General features: G+C 41.5%; 1 protein-coding gene across 4 annotated transcripts; it reads left to right on the top strand.

The window, feature by feature from the left end:
* Positions 1-57: 57 nt before the first annotated feature.
* NUDT6 (nudix hydrolase 6) lies at positions 58-22,502 on the top strand. 4 transcript variants are annotated; one of them, XM_077279086.1, is made up of 5 exons: positions 58-157; positions 2,567-2,770; positions 6,403-6,458; positions 18,870-18,924; positions 21,882-22,502. In XM_077279086.1, the coding sequence occupies exons 2-5, from the start codon at positions 2,611-2,613 to the stop codon at positions 22,268-22,270; spliced, it is 660 nt and encodes a 219-aa protein (XP_077135201.1). In that variant the 5' UTR covers positions 58-157; positions 2,567-2,610; the 3' UTR covers positions 22,271-22,502. The 4 variants fall into 4 exon arrangements, with proteins under 4 accessions (XP_077135201.1, XP_077135200.1, XP_077135202.1 ...); XM_077279085.1 differs by lacking the exon at positions 58-157 and adding an exon at positions 245-464; XM_077279087.1 differs by lacking the exon at positions 58-157 and adding an exon at positions 573-1,752.

Below are 22,502 nucleotides of genomic sequence, written 5' to 3'. Positions count from 1 at the left end.
TCACTTTCTACTTCCCAGGCAGTTGATTGGCTCGTTGTGAATGACGTCTGTGAAGCATGTTCCGCCATCTTTAGTTTTGGTTTAGGTAGTTTTCGGTCTTTACATAGGGGTCATATAGAAGCGGGGAGCCTCAGTGCACGTCTACAACATGTGAACGGTACGAGTCATGTTTCCGCCCGTGTTCGAGAGCGCTGCTTCACCGAGGCTGTAAGGGCAGCACTCTGCTGCCAGTAGTAAACATGGCGGCTTAGTGGCATAACTCATAGTCTAGGTGGGAATGTTGTGGCTGCGGGCTCGCCGGGTTTGGGGTGCCGGATCCCGGTACTCAGGGGTGTGGGGTCGCTCTATCTCCTCGGGGTCGGACATTTGGCCCATGGGCACGGTGGACAAGTTTGGAGGAGTAACTGTGCGACTGCAGCCTGGACAGCGCAGGGACGAGGCTGCCTTCAGGAGCTGGTTACAGGGCAAGTGTCTGCCAGTCCTCACTGTGCCATCAGTACCCATGCCCAGTCAGTGTGGCCGTATGGTGGTCAGGGCACTGTTCACACCATGTCGCAGAGAGCAGCCGATCTGATGGCGCAGAAGTGGCAGACCCCACGCTGATGGCTAAAGACCCCATTATTCCAGCCGTGTGGTCCGCCATAGCCATCCATTATGAGATGGAGAGATTTCTCCGGGGCACTGGGTGTCCTTTCTTTTTATTGCCTGCGGTGCCCATGAGAAGCCTGGAGAGCAGTTTACTCATCGGCTACATGTTGCTGCACTCTGCGGCTGGAGGCCCGGACACACGTGAGGCTGGGAAACGCATCAGATCTGAGAAACAAAAAGGGGCATCAGGAAATATTGGGCCAGATTTATCAGAAAATGGAAAAATTGCCGGAGCGGCCACAACGTTTGGCTAGATGTTTGAGGTGCTGCGTTGCCACAGTTCCCAAAAATGATGGTAGAAACAGTTACATTATTAATACTGTAATGAAGACAAATGTGCATCATTGAAGTGTAAAACTCCAGTTCATTCTAGAAAGGGCAAACTGGTTAGTAGCTGCAGCCGCCTCTCGCTTTCTGGCAGGTAGCAGAAAATCGCAGCAAAATAAGGACAAGAACGACACCAGGAAAAGCTCATCGTCTCCGGAAGTGTGCTAGAAAAACAAGAGGCCGTGCTGAGGGGTTAATTATTTACCTGAGGCTTCCATGGCTGTAACATAGAGATTAAACATATCCTGCAAATGCACTAATTCTGCCAGACACAAAGACCATGGAGACCTCTACCCGGCAGTCTGCACAGGCCCCAGATTTATCGCAGTGGCTCGTTCTGGATCATCTATTTGTCTGATGACTTTATTGATTCACACGACCCAGTCCATCAGTCTGGTCAGTAACCTGTGTCCGCTAGACGGGAGCCCTGACTCCCATCTACTACCTGATGGCAGCTGCGGCTCTTCTTTTGATTATCAGGACTGGCCCGCAGGAGAATCCTCCGGTGGGCCCCTGTACAGGAGTGAGCCATCATCCTCTTATATGAGCAGTACTTGGCACAATTCTCTTGATTCACTATGTACAGACACAGGCAGAGTCTTATTCATTTAACAATCAACCCAATTTATTGCTATAGAAATTTCTGAATGAAGGTAAAGTCATATTTGCAAGTAGCTGAAAAGTGTGGCCCTGGAGCCGATGTTACTGGAGGGCCCTTGGCACCCCCCGTCCGACACATCGCAATGATGTAATCAAAAGAGGAGCCACGACCGTCAGGTAAGAGGAGGTTCTCGGGGCTCCCGTCCAGTGGGCACAGATTACTAACGGGTCCACGAACCTGTTGCACCAACTCTATTTACATCACTTTTTGTTGGATGTACCTTCAGACCAATTTTTTGTACCAAAATTTTGCCATACCTTTAAGCCACGCCAACTTTATCTAAGCCATGGCTTGTTGTCAAGAACATCAGGTAATGAACCTCATTTGTTAAAAGTGTCTAAAACACTTGATACATGTGAGGCAAGTGTACCAGAACTGTGGCCTGTAAATTTGCCACAGAATTTCTAGCCACTCCAGTGAATGTTTTTTTTTTTAAGAATGGTAAAACTGACGAGGACAACAAAAAAAGGGGAAGAAGTCGCCACTGTTTACACCAGTGATATGCAACTATTTAACCCTACAGATATGTGCTGTTGTGAGTAGAAATCAGCATTGTTTTCTAATTCTACACAAACTTTTAAAACCTTTATTCCACTTATTACGCTACTCACCTAGTACAATGAGAATTGGGACTTTAAAAAAAATACAAATGTATGACATCCTAGGCCTATTTTCGTAGCTTGTCCACTTTTCCAACCATATTTTAAAAAATGCAGAGAACGGTGAAGAGTTAGTGATATTGATAATTTTGTGCAAAAGTTATGCAAAGCAAACCTTGCACCCTTTGGATGCTCAAAAACTTAATGCAAAAGTCTTGATAAGTTCAGTAGGTAGCAGTAACTTTTGCTGCTTGTTTCCACTTTAGATATTTATGTCCCTTAAGATGCCCCATAAGAAGAGAAATAACCCAGTGGCATGTTTCCCACTTAGGAGCCATTGAGGGATGGAGAGAAGAAGGCAGGATTGCAGTGTGGATGCATGTCCCCATCACACTGAGCGGTCTGATAGCCTCCGCTGCCGCAGAAGGATTTACCTTTCATCATGCTCAAAATGACACCTCCACATTGACACTCTGGTTAAGGGATGGTCCAAGCAAGCTGCCAGAGTACGCCACACACCAAGTCGGGGTTGCAGGTTAGTTAAATGTCTTATTTTCCATTTCATTGTTAAAAAGTAACTGCAACTGAAGATACAGAGTGGGCCATTGATTTAGTGTTTACCTATGTAGTCCTGATGAAGAGATCCGCCATGATGATATCCACCATCTGTTATACAGAGCGGTTTGTAAAAGATGTTTTTTTTTTTGTTTTTTTTTTACCACGCTCCAAAACACATTAAAACCACACGTAGCTTTACCATGTTTTACAATACAGTTTAGGTTTATACAAATGAAATGAATGTATTTTACATGTTTCCCCATAAAAGCTGCCCAGAAAAGTCATGGTAAACCCATGTGCACGGTAAATGGTAAAAACAAAGATTCATGAAAATCACATGTTATATGTTTAGTATAATAGTGACATACCGAGACTCAAACAAGGTCGACATTAGAGGTGGAAAACTGGGCAATTGTCTGGGGTCCCCATCACAAGAGGACCTTCTATAACACATTATCCAGGTGGAGATTTGGTGGGCCACCTGCCTTCACATACCAGTAACCACACTGATAATGACGATCCATTCGAGTTTCCAAGGCTAGAAGGATCTCTAGTAAAATCATGGTCACCAGACCAATGGTCCTTCACCATCTGGAGGAACTGAAGAGAAGGAGAGCCTGGAATGTTGTTAGGTCTTCCCTCTGGTCTGTTGTGTCCAGCAACTCTATTCTAGCATCTGCCATTGTCCTCTACACTCTGGTGGTTGGGTGTGCGTCACCACACAATAGGAACAGTGGCCATTTTGAGGTTTCTGGATGTGAAGAATCACTCTTGCTAGCTCCATTTTTGTTTTTCTTTTTCGTGGATGGTGTGAACCTGTCGAGTTTTCCCCTCTTCGGTCTTTACAACTTGCACAGTTTTACCTGGGTTCACCCTGTTTTTAGCTTTTCCCACACTTTATATAGATTGCGAGTGAGGACTTATAGCCCCCACATCTAACAATGCTGGCACCATAGACGGGCATTTGCAGGAAATGAGTTAAACACTAGTTTGTCAGGTGATTGGATCATCTGTGCTGCCATCAAAATCATCATTATCAGCAACACATCGCCCATGTAAACAGGAGATATGCTGCCGAAAACGTACTATATGTGGACAGGACGGACATATTAGTAGTTGCATTGTCCTCACCTTATGTTGTCAGACCGGGTAAAGAAACCGGAAAAAGACTTACGTAGAGAGAGTATATAGGCGTTTGGTGCTTGTCTATCAGTCTGACATCACCTTGTGTAAATGCACCTTGAGTGTTTCTGTGTGATGGTACAATATCCTAGCAGTTGGGTATAACTTTCAATGTTGCTCAAAGTCACACTTTGTCTAAAACCGGCGCTGATCACGGCATATTACCCATGAGAATAGGCTATATAGATTTAAAGGTGTTGGCCAGCACTTATCTGTTGCTGGGCTATCCCATAAGACAAGTCATCAATATCAGATTGGTGGGGGCTTGCAGCAGCTAAAAGGAAACCATGTGCAGAGCTGGGAAAGCCCATTTCCATACACTGTGTAGAGGAAGTTGTGTGATACGGCAGCTTAGACCCTATTCACATTAATGGGAGCTGAGCTGCATCACTTGGGAATGGCTACTACCCAGTGTGCGAAGCTGACGCCAAACACTGCGTACATCTGACAAGTCCTGGACAACCACTTTGAAATGACACAACCTGATATGAGGCATTGTTCGAGTGCCATTGTTCAATCAGCTTTTATTGCCACACTTCTTGAAATCGCAGCAAAATGACTGGTTTTGCCATTGCTTTGTTTTTATTTTTTGGCCACTAAATCTGCACTTTTGCACCTTGTCAATCTTAGTTTCATCGTTTTTACACTTGATACACTGCCGAATGTGCCAGTTTTCCCACTTACAAAGGATGCAGAGGTCTGTAATTTTTATCGCAGGTACACTTCAACTGTGAGAGAGAGAGACAATCTAAAAAGCAGAAAATCACATTGTATGATTTTTCTATAATTAAATTACACTTTATTGCATGAAATAAGTATTTGATACAGAAGAAAAACAAAACTTATTTTATTACAGAAATATTTGTACAGAAACCTTTGTTTGCAATTCCAGAGATCCGTTAGTAACCCACTACGCCATCATGGATTAATATCGCAGTGTATCAGATACTTGTAGCTCCATAGGGGGGAACAATCCTTCCTGACTCCACGTACGGCAATCAGACTAGTTCCCTGGATGAACGCATCATCACATTATCTAATGCCCAGAACCTGTAATATTATAGAAGCATCCAGGCCTCCTTACACTTGTTTAGTGGATCACTCATTACATCATACAGCAGAGAGTTCCATAGTCTCACTGCTCTTACAGTAAAGAATCCCCGTCTGTGATGATGATGACATTTACTGAAGCAGTCCCATGAAATGTGTGTATAAATGCAGGTAATGTAGTGAGTGTATTCTGTTCTCACCTACCGCTGCTCTCTCCCTTATGTCTCTTCTCAGCAGACTCTCGGGGTCACACTGCCTTCTGTATGACCCAATGTAAGACTATGGAGTGTCAGACCGAGGCTACATAAACTTTCATTGTAAAAGCGACTTCTGCCTCCAGCCTATAGTGAGCCTGATAGTCACAATTGTGGTGACATCACGGCGAAGCGGAGCACAACGTACTATATACACACATTTAATGAATAAAACACCTAACGGGAGTTCCTCTTTAAGCCTTCTTTCTTTTTTTATTTTTAGACTTAGGTCCAAGATCATAATTAGGGCTCATTCCAAGTATAGTGCAAATTGTCTTGTTTTGTTTTTTTCCCAGCAGAGGGTGACAACCCAAAAAATGACTGGTAAACATGTTGCTACATGTTCTAAGTTCTGAATTCTTTAGTGCTCTTTTTTTTATTGTGAAGCTAAAATATGAGTTCTCTGCTGAACGTGTGTCATACCAGGCTGCATTCACACATTTGTATTGTCTATTTGCCGTATGTGCCATGAAAGCGCTTGCATGAAAAAAAAAGTTAACGCTAATTACCAAAGGCAAAAAAAGACCCCTTATAAAGACCCTAAAGTAAAACGTAACTTTTTATTCTTATACTAGTAAACAACAAAAAACATCACACTCATTAAAAATACATTGCACTAGAATTGATCATTCAGTGATGAAATCGGCATAGATTTAGTAAAGTGCTCGTGCTTCTATTATTAGCAATGTGATAGCAGATGCAGTGTCCTAGATTTTGCGATGGCTCTACTCACTCATGCAGCTCTCTGATACTGTAGTGTAGTTTTATACTCCTGGTATAACGCCGATCATACAGAATCAGCAGGCTCACTATTATGGCACTGCCAATACTGCTCACTGATCTTCTGCTGCTTCTTTAGTCTCCATTTCACATATCAGATGCTCGTTTCTCTACTTTTTAAATATTGCACTAATTGCTCTTTTTTATTGCTGTATTTTTTTTTTGGGGGGGGGATGACTTTACTGCAGCTTGTGGATAGACCCTAATCTTTCACCCTTTTCTCAAGGTTTGACTCTAGAACTCTAGATTAAGTAAATGTGAATTTGTAAGGCTGAATATGTTCTATTATTGTTGCTTGCAGTACTCGGCAGCAGTACCTAATGTAATCAGTCATCTTTTCCAGGAGCTGTTTTGGATGAAATCTCTGGGAAAGTACTGGTTGTACAGGACAAAAATAAGGTATGGAACTTCTTAATGAAAAGCTGTGTGTCTTTTTCTGAAATGGGTTGTCTCATCTTGTCTTCAGGAGCGGGCTGCGCAACTTCCTGGATCCTCGGGGGCGGGCCACTTCTGTTTGACTGACAGTTTGGACCATTGGCATAGTCACATTGCTGGCCCGATGGGCTTTCTGTGATGATGCAGTGGCAGCTTTACCCCTGCAGAGGCCGGTAACTTAGACAACGCGCAGTAAGCAATAAGATTAAAAATCCCTCGGTTTTAGAGATAAATTGAAAAGTGACACTTTTTTTAGCCGTTTAAGGACTTGAGACTACCAGAACCATTTTCAGCTTCTTTTACTAATTAATAATCTTTCAAATTAGTTATCTGAAAAAACCCTCCCTGTAGTGCCCTCTGACCTCAGTGCTGCTGTAAACCGTGACACTGGGGTTCAGGCGTGGGCCATCATCTTTCACTGTCTTTGCAATGTGTCAGGGACACACGTCATTATCTTTCAATTTGAAAACCAATATCCTGATTACACCGGGACGCTTCAGGAAGCTTTGCTGCAACAGCGAAGAGCGGATGTCTTTAGAATGAAAGGAGTACTGCTGCACAAATGTTTCTCCCCAAACCTCTCTAAATATGAATATCATGTAGTGTAGATGCATTAAAGTACTTGCCGATCGCCGTCTTCCTTGGTCACCAGCATCATTCCGTTCCTCATCTTGGTCACGTCAGCGATTCTTACTTTTGAGGCTCACAATCGGACACCTTTCTACAGCAGTGCTTCTTCGACCGACGCTCCATAGACTTACGATGTGAAAGCTCCATCAGGTTCACACATAATCAGAACCCCCTGTGTCACCTGGTTAGTCCCTGTCCTCACCTTCGGACGTTTGGACCATGAAGAGGAAGTCAGAGATCAGCTGCAGCCCGGACTTCCTCTTCATGTTCAAAACATCCTAAAGCGGGGACAGTAACGCCAGTGCTGATTTGGTGCTGGGCTCAGATGTCATGCAACCAGGACCACGAGTGCCGACGCCGCTTGGATGGCACTGCAGGAGGTGAGTATAGGTTTTTTTATTTTATCTACCCTAAAAATTTAGATCAAGAAGGGGTTGTCCTTGTATTGGACAACCCCTTTCAGGTTCTCCTTAAAGATGTCTCTATATGCTAGGTATAAAGTATAGCAAAAAATTGGGATTATGTTGAAAAATAACTTTTATTGAAATATTCCAAAATTACATATATTCATAGTGCAAAAATAGTGCAGTGAAAAATGCAAACATGAATGGAAGCAGTGAGGTAGCAGGTGCCTATATGCACAACAGAGACCTATGGACTCAAAAGGGCCATCCAAGCTGTGCTGGGCCTATAGCACACATTTCTGATCGCGGTCGGCCAGTCGTATTCAATGTGCAGATCAATGTTTAAGAAATGTTATCACCAGAACAGAAACCATATCAGTATATACCGGTAACTATATATAGCTCTGGTAAAAATTAAGAGACCACCACATCAAAACCCTGTCGTGGGCAGCCCAATCTCCAGACCTGAACCCCACTGAAAACCTCTGGAATGTAATCAGGAGGATGATGGATAGTCACAAGCCATCAAACAAAGAAGAACTGCTGACATGTTTGCACCAGGAGCAGTGTGAAAGACTGGTGGAAAGCATGCCAAGACGCATGAAAGCTGGGATTAAAAATCATGGTTATTCCACAAAATATTCATTTCTGACCTCTGAACATTAGTATTGTTGCTTCTAAATGATTATGCACTTGTTTTCTTTGCATTATTTGAGGTCTGAAAGCACTGAGGGTTTTTTTTAAAATTTTGACCATTTTTCTTTGTCAGAAACAAAAAAAATACAACATTTATTGCTTGGAACTTCAGAGACAGGTTGTCAGAAGTTTATAGAATAAAAGAACAAGTTACACCTATGAAGAGAAAAATCAGACAAACTGAACATTTTGCAGTGGTCTCTTTATTTTTGCCAGAGCTGTATAACAGGACCCTGTGCCTATATAAGGGACCTAATGAATCACAGGACACTCCAAAACTGGATTAGAGACTAAAGACAATGAGTAAATGTCCAAAAAATGTATAGGAAACAATCTTTTATTAATCTCTCAATAGGCATGTACACACATAACAAACATGTAGATCAGTTACAGAGTCTTGTAAAGCAATGGTCAGGTAGAAACAAGCATGTACATCACTGACTGGGGGGGATGTTAATTTATGAAAAGTGCATAGTGCTTATGTAACCTTTATAGTCACTCGGAGGATGTGGGGGAATCATGGTATCACTATAAAGATGTGTTATACAATGGATTTAGTATAGACGCGGTGGGTCACAGGGAAAGCCCCGATGACGTCAATGACCCGCACACGTCATCACCAGGTGCCGTCAGTGATGCTGCGGAACACATTACGTTCAAGACCTGCCCAAGCTCGGAGAGATCAGTGCCACCGCACTCCCTGCACAGCGAGCACCATCCCCGACACATATGGCTAGGACAGCAGAGCACAGCCGCATGTAAGTAATAAGCAAGATTATGTGCCAGAAAACTTCTACGGAAAGCGTGGACGTTATAAAGTGAAAATCTCGTCACTACAGTGTATAAGTGTGCATATCACAATGTAGTACGCACTGTTTGGTACAATATAATCCTCATATATAGACCTTAAGAAGCACATGACCACGGGCAATGGACCTGCTGGTGAATCAATCAATAGAGGAAATGCATCGGGAGATTGCAGGAGGACGATATCCCCTTCCCACTATGGACAGCGTTACCTGTGTATGGTCCCCACAAAAATCTCTGGCTGATTGGGTGAGATCAGTCCTCTTTTAAACCTACAAAACGGTCATATTTCGGTTTTGATGTCCATATGAGAACAGATAGACCGTGAGAGAGATGATTAAATAGAACCATCACTGTCTTCGGTACATATATATTACAGATTGTCTTCGCATCTACACTATGTTCCAAATTATTATGCAAATTACATTTTTATCAGATTTTCCTAAATGGTCGGTGCAAATGACAGTCAGTCTAATAAAAGTCATCACCCGTTAGATTATACATCTAATTTTATTGAAGAAACCTCCCAATGATAACAGTATAATCTCTAAAATGAATAAAAACTCAAAATGCACTGTTCCAAATTATTATGCACAGTAGAATTTCTAAACATTTGATATGTTTTAAAAAACTGAAAATGCTCATTTGTGGAATTTGCAGCATTAGGAGGTCACATTCACTGAACAAAAAAGCTATTTAACGCCAAAACATCCCAACAGGCCAAGTTACATGTTAACATAGGACCCCTTCTTTGATGTCACCTTCACAATTCTTGCATCCATTGAACTTGTGAGTTTTTGGAGAGTTTCTGCTTGTATTTCTTTGCATGAAGTTGGAATAGCCTCCCAGAGCTGCTGTTTGGATGTGAACTGCCTCCCACCCTCATAGATCTTTTGCTTGATGATCCTCTAAAGGTTCTCTATAGGGTTGAGGTCAGGGGAAGATGGTGGCCACACCATGAGTTTATCTCCTTTTATGCCCATAGCAGCCAATGACTCAGAGGTATTCTTTGCAGCATGAGATGGGGCATTGTCAGCATGAAGATGATTTTGCTCTTGAAGGCACGTTTCTGCTTTTTAGACCATAGAAGAAAGTTGTCAGTCAGAAACTCTATATACTTTGCCGAGGTCATTTTCACACCTTCAGGAACCTTAAAGGGCCTTACTAGCTGTTTCCCTTGATTCTGGCTCAAAACATGACTCCTCCACCTCCTCGCTGACGTTGCAGCCTTGTTGGGACATGGTAGCCATCCACCAACCATCCACTACTCCATCCATCTGGACCATCCAGGGTTGCTCAACACTTATCAGTAAACAAGACTGTTTGGAAATTAGTCTTCATGTATGTGTGGGCCCAATACAACCATTTCTGCTTGTGAACACTGTTTAAGGGTGGCCGAATAGTAGGTTTATGCACCACAGCAAGCCTTTGAAGGAGCCTACACCTTGAGGTTCGAGGGACTCCAGAGGCACCAGCAGCTTCAAATATCTGTTTGCTGCTTTGTAATGGCTTTTTAGCAGCTGCTCTCTTAATCCGATGAACTTGCCTGGCAGAAATTTTCCTCATTATGCCTTTATCAGCACAAACACATTTGTGCTCAGATACAGCCACAAATCTCTTAACAGTACGATGATCACGCTTATGTTTTTGGAAAATTTCTAATGTTTTCATCCCTTCACCAAGGCATTGCACTATTTGATGCTTTTCAGCAGCAGAGATATCCTTTTTCTTTCCCATGTTACTTGAAAACTGTGACCTGCTTAATAATGTGGAACATCATTTTTAAGTAGTTTTCCTTTAATTAGAATCACCTGGAAAACTAATTATCCCATGTGTTTAAGATTGATTTCAGTGATACATTGAGCCCTGAGACACAATACCATCCACGAGTTTATTTGAAAAACAAAACAATTAAATCTTTATGACACTTAAATCCAATTTGCATAATAATTTGGAACACAGTGTATATGCTGCATGTTGTATTGGGTGATATATTTCAAAGATGTACCATAATAGGTTGTGACTGCAACCTTCATACACTGGAGGTGAAGGTTGTGCCATTGTGTATGCGCCTAATTCATGGTGTGTACCTGGCACTATGAATCAGGGATGGCTCTTCTTACCTTTTCACAGTGATTGATGGATGCGGTCTCTGTTGTCTGATCCCAATACACGTGTAATACATGGAAACGTCTAGAAGTGATGTCGAACCTGCGTTTGTTTGTGCACAAACTGATTCATGGATGTTGGAAGGATACAGCACTGATCTGCACATTGAAGGCGACTGGCCGACCTCCATCAGAAATGTGTACTATAGGCCCAGCACAGCTTGGATGGCCCTTTAGGTCTCTGTCATTGTGCATATAGGCACCTGCTACCTCACCACTTGCATTCATGTGTGTATTGTTCATGGCACTATTTTTGCACTTTGGATATATGTAATTTTAGAATATTTCAATAAAAATTATTTTTAACATAATCCCAATTATGGCTATACCCGCTACTTTATATCTATATCGGGCTGTTAGCTACAAATCCCTAGCTTGTTTTCATAGATATGAAGTAGCCAGTTTGTAGATGGTTGGCATAATGGGCAATGCATGTGTCGTAAGGAAAGAGCAAACCTTTGTCACCAGCAGTTCTAGGCTGCCACCCCCACCCCTCCTTGGCAATGTCAGCCTATAAAAAGGGCATGTTCCACAATGGTTGTTCATCATTCACGACAAGTCCACAAACACTTAAGAGCAGCTGTTTTACAAGTAACGTATCCACACTTGTGTGCTCCAGATGTCTCTGCGAGGTTGGTATTATGGAAAGGTCTTTAATTTGTCTTAAAGCGGTTATTGAAAAAAACACTGCTTCTTTCCTCCACAAACAGCCACATCTGTTCATGTCGATTATGGCAACTCAGCTCCATTACCATAAATGGGGCCGAGCTGCAATACCACACACAACCTGTTAACAAGTGTGGCGCTGTTTTGTTCTTTAAACAGCAGTCACACTTTTTTTAGGGTATGTGCACATGGCGTCTCTTAGACGTGTGCGTACCCACTGAGTTTTTCAAATAGCAGATACTTCAGGAAATGCTGTTTGTTTGTTACCTGGAGAATCATTTGCAGCAATTTTTCAGCCACTTTTCATGGAGATCTCTGCTGCCAATTTTTTTTGCAAGTAGGAAGCCGCCTTAAGAATTGTTACACCACTTCTTTTAACCCTTTGACATCTTTGGAAGTCTAAAGCGATTAAAAGTTGCTTAGAAGGCTGAATATATGAACAGCGAGCATTTTTTACATAGAAATTCCTATATTCATTCTTTTTAGAGTTTGTTTAGTGTTTTTTCAGGCAGGCCCTTTTTTTAAGACATTGTGTGCACATAGCCATATGCTGGTCCACCATTTAAAGGGAATTTCCAGCCCTAAAATATCCACTACTATTCCCAATATAGAAATGTATATAACTTTTCAATTACCCATCATTCTTTAAAGCTCCACCCTCTCAATTCCTCCATGGATTACATGATCAATGTACCAGTGTTTTTCTTGATTCACTCATGACGTGCTGTGTATTTATCACTTTCTCCATGTCCTGAATTCCACTACACCAGAGTATTGCACATTGCTGTGACCCGACAACCCCTTTAGCAATTCCCATTTGGTTTTGAGCCCATGGTGGTCACCTTGCTTTACTCTTGCAGAAAAATGTGTCCCTTTCATAGAATCATAGAATGTTAGAGTTAGAAGGGACCTCCTGGGTCATCTGGTCCAACCCCCTGCACAATGCAGGATTCACTAAACCATCTCAGACAGATGTCTGTCCAGCTTCTGTTTGAAGACTTCCATTGAAGGAGAACTCGCCACCTCTCATGGCTGCCTGTTCCAGTCATTGATCACCCTCACTGTCAAAAAGTTTTTTGTTAATATCTCATCTGCATCTTCTCCCTGTAAGTTTTATTCCATTACGTCTCGTGTTTTCTTGTGCAAATGAGAATAAGGATGATCCCTCTACACTGTGACATCCTTCACATATTTGTAGGCCCCTATTAAGGCCCATCTTAGCTTTCATTTTTGCAAGCTATACATTCCCAGATCCTTTAACCGTTCCTCGTAGGACATACTTTGCAGACCGGTCACCATTCTGGTAGCTCTTCCCTGAATGTGCTCCAGTTTTTCGATGTCTTTCAAAGATTAAAGCTCTTCCTCTGTAAATGATTCTATGACCCTGAAGAAAATCTCATATTCCTTAAGGGACATTCTAGAGAGATTCTGAAAGATCTGATATTCATGACTAGATGTTGGCTCCCTCTCTGATTGTTGAAGTTACTCCCTAGCACTGTGAATGTGGTTCCAGTGCCACGGATGTTCTTGGCTTTTGGGAAGTGTTACCATTTGCCCTGCATTTATCCTCATTTTACTAGTAATATGCTATATATTGAGGTTCTGATAATGTCCCTTTGCGCTCTATGTTGATTGATAAAATTAAATAAAAATTTACAATAATAAAAAGGTTTGCCGGAGACTATGGTAGGAAACAGTACTTTTTCAGCTGATTTTTAGTGCTATAACAAATATTGAATGATATTGTTTCCAGTTGAGCTATTTAGTACCGGTCTGTTATGAAAACGTTCTGTTTAGTCAATTGAATATTTTTTTATATAGTATTATACTATATTATTTGGATTTGACCTGGTAATGAAGCTGTTTAAGGCTAGGTTCACATTGCGTTAGTGGCATCCGTTTAACGGATCTGTTACTAAGCGGCACTAACGCTATGTAACGGATCCGTTAACGCACCCATTGCCATCCATAATCGTAACGCATCTTAACTAGTGATGAGCGAGTGTACTCCTTGCTCGGGTTTTCCTGAGCACGCTCGGGTGACCTCCGAGTATTTATGACTGCTCGGAGATTTAGTTTTCAATGCATCAGCTAAATGATTTACATCTGTTAGCCAGCATAAGTACATGTGGGGGTTGCCTGGTTGCTAGGGAATCCCCGCATGTATTCAACCAGGCTAGTAGCTGTAAATCATTCAGCTGCCGTGATGAAAACTAAATCTCCGAGCAGTCATAAATACTTGGAGGTCACCCGAGCGTGCTCGAGAAAACCCGAGCAACGAGTACACTCGCTCATCACTAATCCTAACACATGTCAAAATCGACATGCGTTAGCAATGATGCGTTACTTTGTGACGTACCCTCGAACGTGGTCTACCGCGTTTTGGGGTACGTTAGGTCTAACGCACAGCGAACGGACACGTTCGCTGTGCATAGACCTCTATTCCTAATGCACGCCAACGCAATGGTACCATGCGTCCCATTCGTAGAAGAAAAGAGATTTTGTGCATCAGCGTTAGCGCATCCGTTTAACTAACACGATGTGAACCTAGCCTAAAACTTTTTTTTGTATTGTTTCTACTATGATGTTCTGGAAACTGTTGCTTTTCTTTTTCCGTTTGGGTAAATAATTAAAAGACAAAAGAAAATCCTAAATATAGTATTATCTTCGGTAATTAACACCATGTTTTTCCCATCTTGTACATCATTAACACAATACAAGGCAGGCTCGAACGGACCAGGCATCCCGGCAGAAAATAGCATTTTATTTGTGTAATGTGTGCACTGCATAATCCTTTAGCAGGGCCCCAGCCCTTGCTCTGGCCATTTTTCCTGATGAGGAATATACTTGGCAGAAAATGAAAAGAACTTTGTCTTGAAAACTAAATTGGAGTCGCAATAAGATTGGAAGCGATCATCCTGTACTTTACAGTGTTGGAATGAAATGTTTTAAAGTGTCCTTACACTTTTTTTAATGGGGTTTTCAGTTTGTCACTACAACCCAATATTCCACCCCACTTACTTTCATATACCAGCAGACATTTCCATTATTAATTTGAAGTTCTGTATGATGCTCCTTAGTTGTTCTTAACATACACCCCTTCTTCTCCAGAATAAGTGGTGACACACCAGGCTACAACATTCATATATCGTGTCTCATCAGACGTCTTCTTTCTTCTCCTCCTCCGCTCTATCTGTCCAAGTCCATTAAGTTGAATTAGATCAGTCAGTTACCAAGTTTACTTTCTGCAAAAATATGAGCAATAATGTTGGCCAAAGGCTGATAAGTCCCAGGGTGATTGCGAGCAATGGACAACTTCTAAATCTGGCTGTAGATAAGATTTGGCCACAGCATAATAAGCAGTTAAACCGGTTTACAAATGAGGATGATTATGAAAAATCATTTATATTCTGAAAAATATTGCAACTTTGTTTGTGTGGCTCCACTTTTCTGGGTTCACATAATTGAAACCTTTTCCACTTAGAAGTATTTGGAAACTTGAAAATTTAAGTGCTCTATGTGAGGCTAGTCACTTCTCAAGGCCAAGCCGTGAGTCAGAATGTTCAAGGAGTCCAAGGTCAGAAGCCAGGAGAGTACGTCATAAACAGAAGGAAGAGACAAAAGCGTAGTCAGGTAACGTTCCGAGGTCAGAGTACCGGGAGGATAACGTAGCAGAGCTGAAGGGGTTAAACAGGCGGATGGTCAGAACAAAGTCCAAGGTCAGGCAACAGATCAAGCATACAGAACTTAAGGCAAAGGAAAGCAGAAACTTCACAGGCTGAATGTACGTCTGGCAGAGTTCTGGGAGACACAACTCCGTTATATAGCATGGCAATTACCTGGAATAATGAACACTTGGAGACAGCCGATGCCTCACAGTCTCAGATTGAATAGTCGAGCTGTCAATCAACACACTGACATCTCAGCACGCCCCTGTACAAGATTAGATGGCCAAGTTGTCAATCAAAGTACTGACAGCTTCAGCACACCCCTATACCAGATTGGAATGCCGAGCTGTCAATAACTGTATCCCAGACACACTGAGGGGTGGAACAGTGACAGTCAATTAATGGAACAGGTTTCCCATTAATGGAGCCGATTTCCAATCATTTTTAGTACCATAGACATAAGCGCGAAATCACATAATTACAAATGGCTGTGTAGCTCATTGTATTTAGTATTTATTTAATAGATTAGATTAAAAGGTGACACCACCGGATCTGTGCACAAAGAACAAAAACTACATGTCAACTTTTGTATTACATATAGAATAAAACAGTCATGTATGTTAAATATATTCATGATTAAATAAAAGCTTTTACAAGGCACAGTCATCCCTTCCACAGCAGCCTATAAATGTTTACCATATTATAAAGGAGGTTCCTTACCATATTATAATAAAGGAGGTTCTCCACCTCAGTGTACTTTTAGAAAAATCTGCTTCACCCCTGTTTACTGGAAACACTTCTGTCTTCAATGAACTGTGCAGGATAACAGATTGAAACAGGTTGCTCATGGTACTTAGACACTTATGTCAAATTGTCACAAAATACATCACTAGCAACTTTTCCGCAACCCAAAAGAGCAAATAAGGCTTAGTGGGTGTTGGCAGAAGTCGCATCCATCTTTTATTGCTATATTAATATAAATCTATACTTTAGCAGCATTGTTCTGTAATTGTCAGTGCCCATACACAATGGATGCACACTGTCTCAGTTTTACTATTTCAGTGGGAGAGGCTGATCATCTAATATGTTTTGGGTGTCCAACTCTGCTCGGATGACAAATGTTGGGGGTTTTAAGATCAGTCGCTTCAGATCAATGGCTTGTGCAAACAGCCAACTAATGAATGAGACCCTGATTCGTCAGGTTATTGGATCATTTCTGTGTTAAATCTTCGTTGTCGGCAATACATGTAAACAGGGAGTGTGCTGCTTACATTATGTATGCTGTATTGGGACAGAACAATAGTTTTGTTTCTATACAGTTTGTAGCCGCCTGTGTGAATGGGCCTTAAACAAGAACTAACCGGCTTGGTAAATAGTTGATCAGCCCTCGTTATGTGCAGTTAAGCCCCAATAGACTTTAGTCGTAGGTTCTCTTTATGAATAAGCAGCTGCCAGACAGCTCTGGCGGTGTGTTATCTCTGTAGGACTATAAAATATGCAAATTGTCTCTTCAGAGAGAAAGAGGACTAGAACTCTAGTGCCACATTTTGGAAGTAGTGATCCTAAAAGTCAAAATCGACTCTTTAGCGAGGCCTGCAATATGACTTTGGATACAATCCAAACCAGAATCTCAATTTGAGTGCTCTTTCTCTCTGAAGAGACAATTTGCATATTTAATTTCCCAGAAGAGCATGCATGGCATAAAAGTCTCCTCACATTGACATGCCAGGCTCGGCTTGTCCCTCTCCACAAGGAGAAACGTTACCACTTAGACCCCATCTCTAGAAGACAAATAGATCAGCAGTCTAAAATCAAACATGCTGGATCTTTACCTCCCCCAGCATCATTTCAGGGACCCCCAAAGATGCAACTGTCAGCTGAACCTGTAGATATCGGCGGGTTCAGTTGACATTAGTCTATTGTGTATGCGGGGTTTTTGATGCCCATCTAAATAAACTTTTAAGACTTTAGTAAAGGCTCACTATAGGCTATAAATTGCTATGTTTACATCGAGCTTTCTGATATTTTTTGAATATCTGAATGCTGGAAGCCATGGCCCTAGAATGATCAAAGCCTTATATTTCTGCACTTTAATGCAGATTATGGATTTGGCTATGTAGTGCGTGAATATAAATATGTTTTTGATACTGATGTTGCACTCTGTAGTTGGCAAGATTTCTTCTGATCATACCAGTAGCCGGCAACAAAAAAGTTTACTTCTAAAAAATAATCACCAACAAAATATCAAGTTCTATTCAGCCATTTGTTCCTTCGATCTCCTAAGAAAGCCCAGTGATGACCATAACTTGTCACCCTCCTTTCCTGAACCCCAGAATAGTTCATCTTGGTTACATGTCTCTTTCATTTTTCTTAATGCATATTCAGAAGAAGTAGAAATAATGTAGGCATCCGGATCCCAAAGCAGTGTAACTGCGGTATGAGTCTAAAATACAATATTTGTACAATGGCTGAATAAATAGCTAAGTAATGTTAGTAGTATCTCCAACTCTGTACATGAGAACGCTTCTGCACAATAACAACGTGTAGCTTATTAGTTATGTGGCCATGATGTTTAGCAGATTTGATCCCACTTGGTGTCATGTATCTTATATTTAGCTTTGTGAACAGTGGCAATTGGCAAATAGCAATCCCTTTTACATCCCCATCCCACTATATACTGATTTATTACTAACCTGCCGGAGGTCGTCGTCTCTGGCTGGCACATGGACTCCTGGTAGCACTGGGTATTTGAATTTCCACATACTGCCACAGGAGAGATATATCTTGGTACCGTGTTAGCCAGTGGATAGGAAAATATTTAGATGTGAGAGTCCTCAGTAGTTGTAATGGCTAACTGAAAAGATGCTAACAAATTGCAAGCTTTCGAGACTACACAGGTCTATGCCTGATGAAGAGACCTGAGTAGCCTCGAAAGCTTGCAATTTGTCACCATGTTTTCAGTTAGCCATTAAAGGGTATCAACCACTGAGGACTCTGAATTCTAAATATTTTTCACATACTGCCATGCTTTTATGTCAGTGATACTGGAAGGACTGGAATATAGAAGGGAATGGATGTTCATGTATACAGAGGACACCTCCTTACAATATTGATCATATTGACTTGAGGGGACCCTTACAAACCCTTGCCCTTCTCATACAGTACTTGTAAGTGCATGTTTATGGAGGAATAAAGGAAAAACAGTTTGCTTCCTCATTACTCCGGCTTACTGTCTGCACATCCTTTCTGTTGTTCTTTTCATGAGAAATGTAAATGCTTTAAGTAACCTAACCTACAGACAAGATGACATTTTACATTTCTCATTAAACATTCCAGACTGTAAATGCTTGGAAATTTCCGGGAGGATTGTCTGATCCAGGTGAAGATATCGGTTAGTATCCAATTTTGTCTCTTTGTATATAAGAAAAATCTATTTAAAAGGGTTTTCCAAGACTATTTTCTTTTCTTTTCCTAAAAGCTAACAGGCAGGTAGTTACTAACAGAGGCAACTACTTCTCTGTTCTACCCAGCGCTAGCTCAGAATGGTCATTGACTGTTACTGTCAGCGAGTCAGCTGCCCCATGTTAGCAGAGCAGCTCTTCCTCTTCCAGGCTGCTCTTGTGATGTGACACCAGCGGAAGCTGTGGAATCGCTGATAGGATCAGTCTGTGATCACTGTGATGGGCACAACAGGCAGGTAATTAGCAACTACATACCTGTTAATTCTTATGTCAATAGTAAGAAAAAATAAAAAGTCTTGGATATCCCCTTTTAAAGAGGACCTTTCACCAAATGTTTTATGTTGAACTGGACATAAAATCTAATAGTGTAATGATGGCACTATTGTTGTGTTTATGACTTTGCATTCGCCTTGGGAGGGGTTGTCTCTGGCTTTATTGTAAGCTGTCTGGGTTTAATTATGTCAATGTTGTTGGACTTTTAATTGTTCTTAAACAAGTTTGTTGGTTTTTGTATTCAATAAAATTATTATTACTATATATCAGTGTGGTGATCCCCAGTGTTTGGTCTGCAGCTTTTTCTCTCTTTGTATTATGTTCTAATTTTCGGCATTGACCTTGGGAGTATCCCCCTAGTTATACTGTGGTGCCCTCCTTTATATAATTTGTTACAATCTAATAGTGGTTGCACAGCAGAGTAAGGCTACTTTCACACTTGCGTTTTTTTGAATCCGTCACAATCCGTCGTTTTTGTGAATGCAGGATCCTGAAAAAAAACCATAGACTTGTATTAGCGACGGATTGTGACGGATGGCCATCCATTTCATTCGTCGTGCACTGGATCCATCGTAAAATAGCGGTCTGTCGTGCAGAGAAAACGTTCATAGGAACTTTTTTTGTGCACATCGAAAAATCGGTCAGCGACGCATCCTGCGCTGCACGTCGTCAGCTACAATGGGGGCCTATGGGCGCAGGATCCGTCGCTGACCGTCACACACAGGAATCCAGCAACGGATCCAGTTTTTCCCCTCTGAGCATGCCCGGAAGCGCTCTCTCTCTCTCTCTCTCTCCAACACAAACGATGCATCCGTCATTTCACTGGATCCGTCGCACACGTTTTTCACTATTTTCATGACGTCCGTCGATACATCATTTCACTGCACGACGACGGACACCAGAAAATGCAAGTGTGAAAGTAGCCTAAAACGTTCCTCTTTGTTATTATTTTACCAATTAAAGTATCTGGCCTTTTGTAAGAGGGAGGGATTGCGCTCTTCTGTATTATTGGGGGTGTGTACTTCTTCCTCCTGTATGACACTGACCAATCATAAGTAGGCGGCAACACTAAGCTATTGAATGGGATATGTCCTTCTTTCCTTTGTGTTTTCCCGCTGCTTATGATTGGTCAGTATCATACAGAGGGAAGTACAAGCCCCAGTGAAAACTATCTGATAACACCTACTTGGATTTAACAAAAATTAACTCCTTAGTGGCCAAATTTTTTGATTGTTAATACCTCCGCAACAGAGAAGCAGAATAAACAAAAAGTTTTATTATGCTCTGCAGCTCCTATTATATTGTGTGTCCAGTTCAACAAGCAAAATTTGGTGAATGGTCCTCTTTCAAGGGCCTGTTTATATCCGTTCTATACAGCAGTATAGATATACAGTAGATAATGCTGTTTTCTATATGTCAAGTAGCACTTGGCCTTTCCAGTCCCTTCACAAGTACATTCACCAACAATATGGATAGAAAGAATGCAAATTTTTCAGAATTTAGCTATCTTTTTGAAGCCTTTTAGGGAAGATGTTATGATTGCTGTTCATCTTGTTGAACTCAGAGACTTTGTCCAAAAGTACAAAGATCCATCCTGTGTAATTTTGATGGGTAGGAGTCTGTGTCCTGAGACCCCCATTGCTGGCTCAAAACATAACTTTTAAATCTGCAGCGACAGTGAGAGTACGTGTATGGGCTCAATACAAACTCTTTGAGTCAGTACTCCGCTTTGTGAGAGTGGTGTATGGACCATAGGTTATTCTGCTGAAGCCCGTACATCGCTCCGAGTGCGCACTCCTGCAGGAACTGTGATCTTCACAGCTGATTTTTGAGTGATCAGAGGATGTTGGTGGACCTGCACCCCAGAGACGGACAGAAAATAGCAGCCTGTGTAAATTATAATTAGCTTTTAAACGAGTTGTTCACTAGTTTAAAAAAAAATCTGGTCAAAGAAAATGTAAGAAATTAGAGCAGATATCAAATTACCTGTTGAATCTCCCATGTTTCTGTGGTCCATCTTATATTTTTGTTTACATGCCAGTCGTGACTTATACCATACTGTCATGTGACCACTGCAGCCAATCACTAGTCGTAGCGAAGTTGCTGGTAAATACAACATTTGGCCTCTACGGCTAATGATTGGCTTCAGCTATCACTACACAGTACTGATACTGTAGATGCTGGCATGGAAACAAAAACAGTGGGGAACCACAAGATCATTGGGGGATTGAATATTCATTCAAGTGTATGTGATTTCTTGACATTTTCTGTGACCAAGGCTTCTTTCACACTGCCGAGCTTCTGTAGTACAGAATGTAGGGACATTTTTCATTTCTGAAGTCGGCAGAATTATCATTGCGGCTCTGGGTTTCAAAACTGTAATTTTTTTTTTATACAAAAATACATATGCAAATTGTAAAATGGTGACAAAAGGCACTCATAACACAAAAAATAAAGAGATTGGCTTCCAAATCTAAAGAATGCAGTCGTAGAAACTCAACATATCAGCTGAATATATAGAGCGAAGCTTCATCTGCTCTCTCCGCTGCGGACATATGGAATACCACTTCTGCACTAATCCCAGTGTATGTTTTCATTTTGTCTCGCACTGCAGGAGCTACTGCCGTTCGGGAAGTCCTTGAAGAGACTGGCATTGAGTCAGAGTTCCAGTCCCTCTTGAGCATAAGGCAGCAACACAAACACCCTGGTGCCTTCGGAAAGTCCGATATGTATATAATATGTCGTCTGAAGCCAGTGTCTTACAATATTAATTTCTGCCCTCAGGAGTGCTTGAGGTGTGAATGGATGGACCTGAAGGAACTTGCTTACACCAGCCACACCACTCCTATCACCAGCAGAATTGCCAAATTGCTACTTTTTGGATACAAGGAGGGGTTTCCCAACATTGACCTTACTATGAGGACATTACCAGCCGTTTATTCTGGACTCTCTTATTCCCTGTACCACAAAGAATTGCCAGCTAGCTATGAAACTCAGGGATGATCTGTGGCAAGTTTCACAGTAAAACACACATCCATTTATAACTAACTCTTCAGGAACAGAAAATACCTCTACAAGGACAACATTTGCGTCTTACATTTATACACAAGTTTTTCTCACTTACAATGTGCCATTACCATATATTTTAGAAGGCTTACATATAATTTTCATTTTTAACCACTGTCATACAAGTGTAATTCCTTTATGATCACATTTAATATATATATTTACAATA

Source organism: Ranitomeya variabilis, chromosome 1 (genome assembly GCF_051348905.1).
Source record: "Ranitomeya variabilis isolate aRanVar5 chromosome 1, aRanVar5.hap1, whole genome shotgun sequence".
Lineage (NCBI taxonomy): Eukaryota > Metazoa > Chordata > Amphibia > Anura > Dendrobatidae > Ranitomeya > Ranitomeya variabilis.
Note: the sequence above shows the minus strand (reverse complement) of the source record. Positions and strands in the feature narration are given on the sequence as shown.

Bases quoted from the DNA above. Each gene is read 5' to 3' on its own strand.
- NUDT6 (XM_077279085.1), top strand. From the start codon at position 278: ATGTTGTGGCTGCGGGCTCGCCGGGTTTGGGGTGCCGGATCCCGGTAC. The intron at 2,771-6,402 runs GTTAGTTAAATG...CATCTTTTCCAG, and splicing joins ACACCAAGTCGGGGTTGCAG to GAGCTGTTTTGGATGAAATC. The intron at 6,459-18,869 runs GTATGGAACTTC...TAAACATTCCAG, and splicing joins TTGTACAGGACAAAAATAAG to ACTGTAAATGCTTGGAAATT.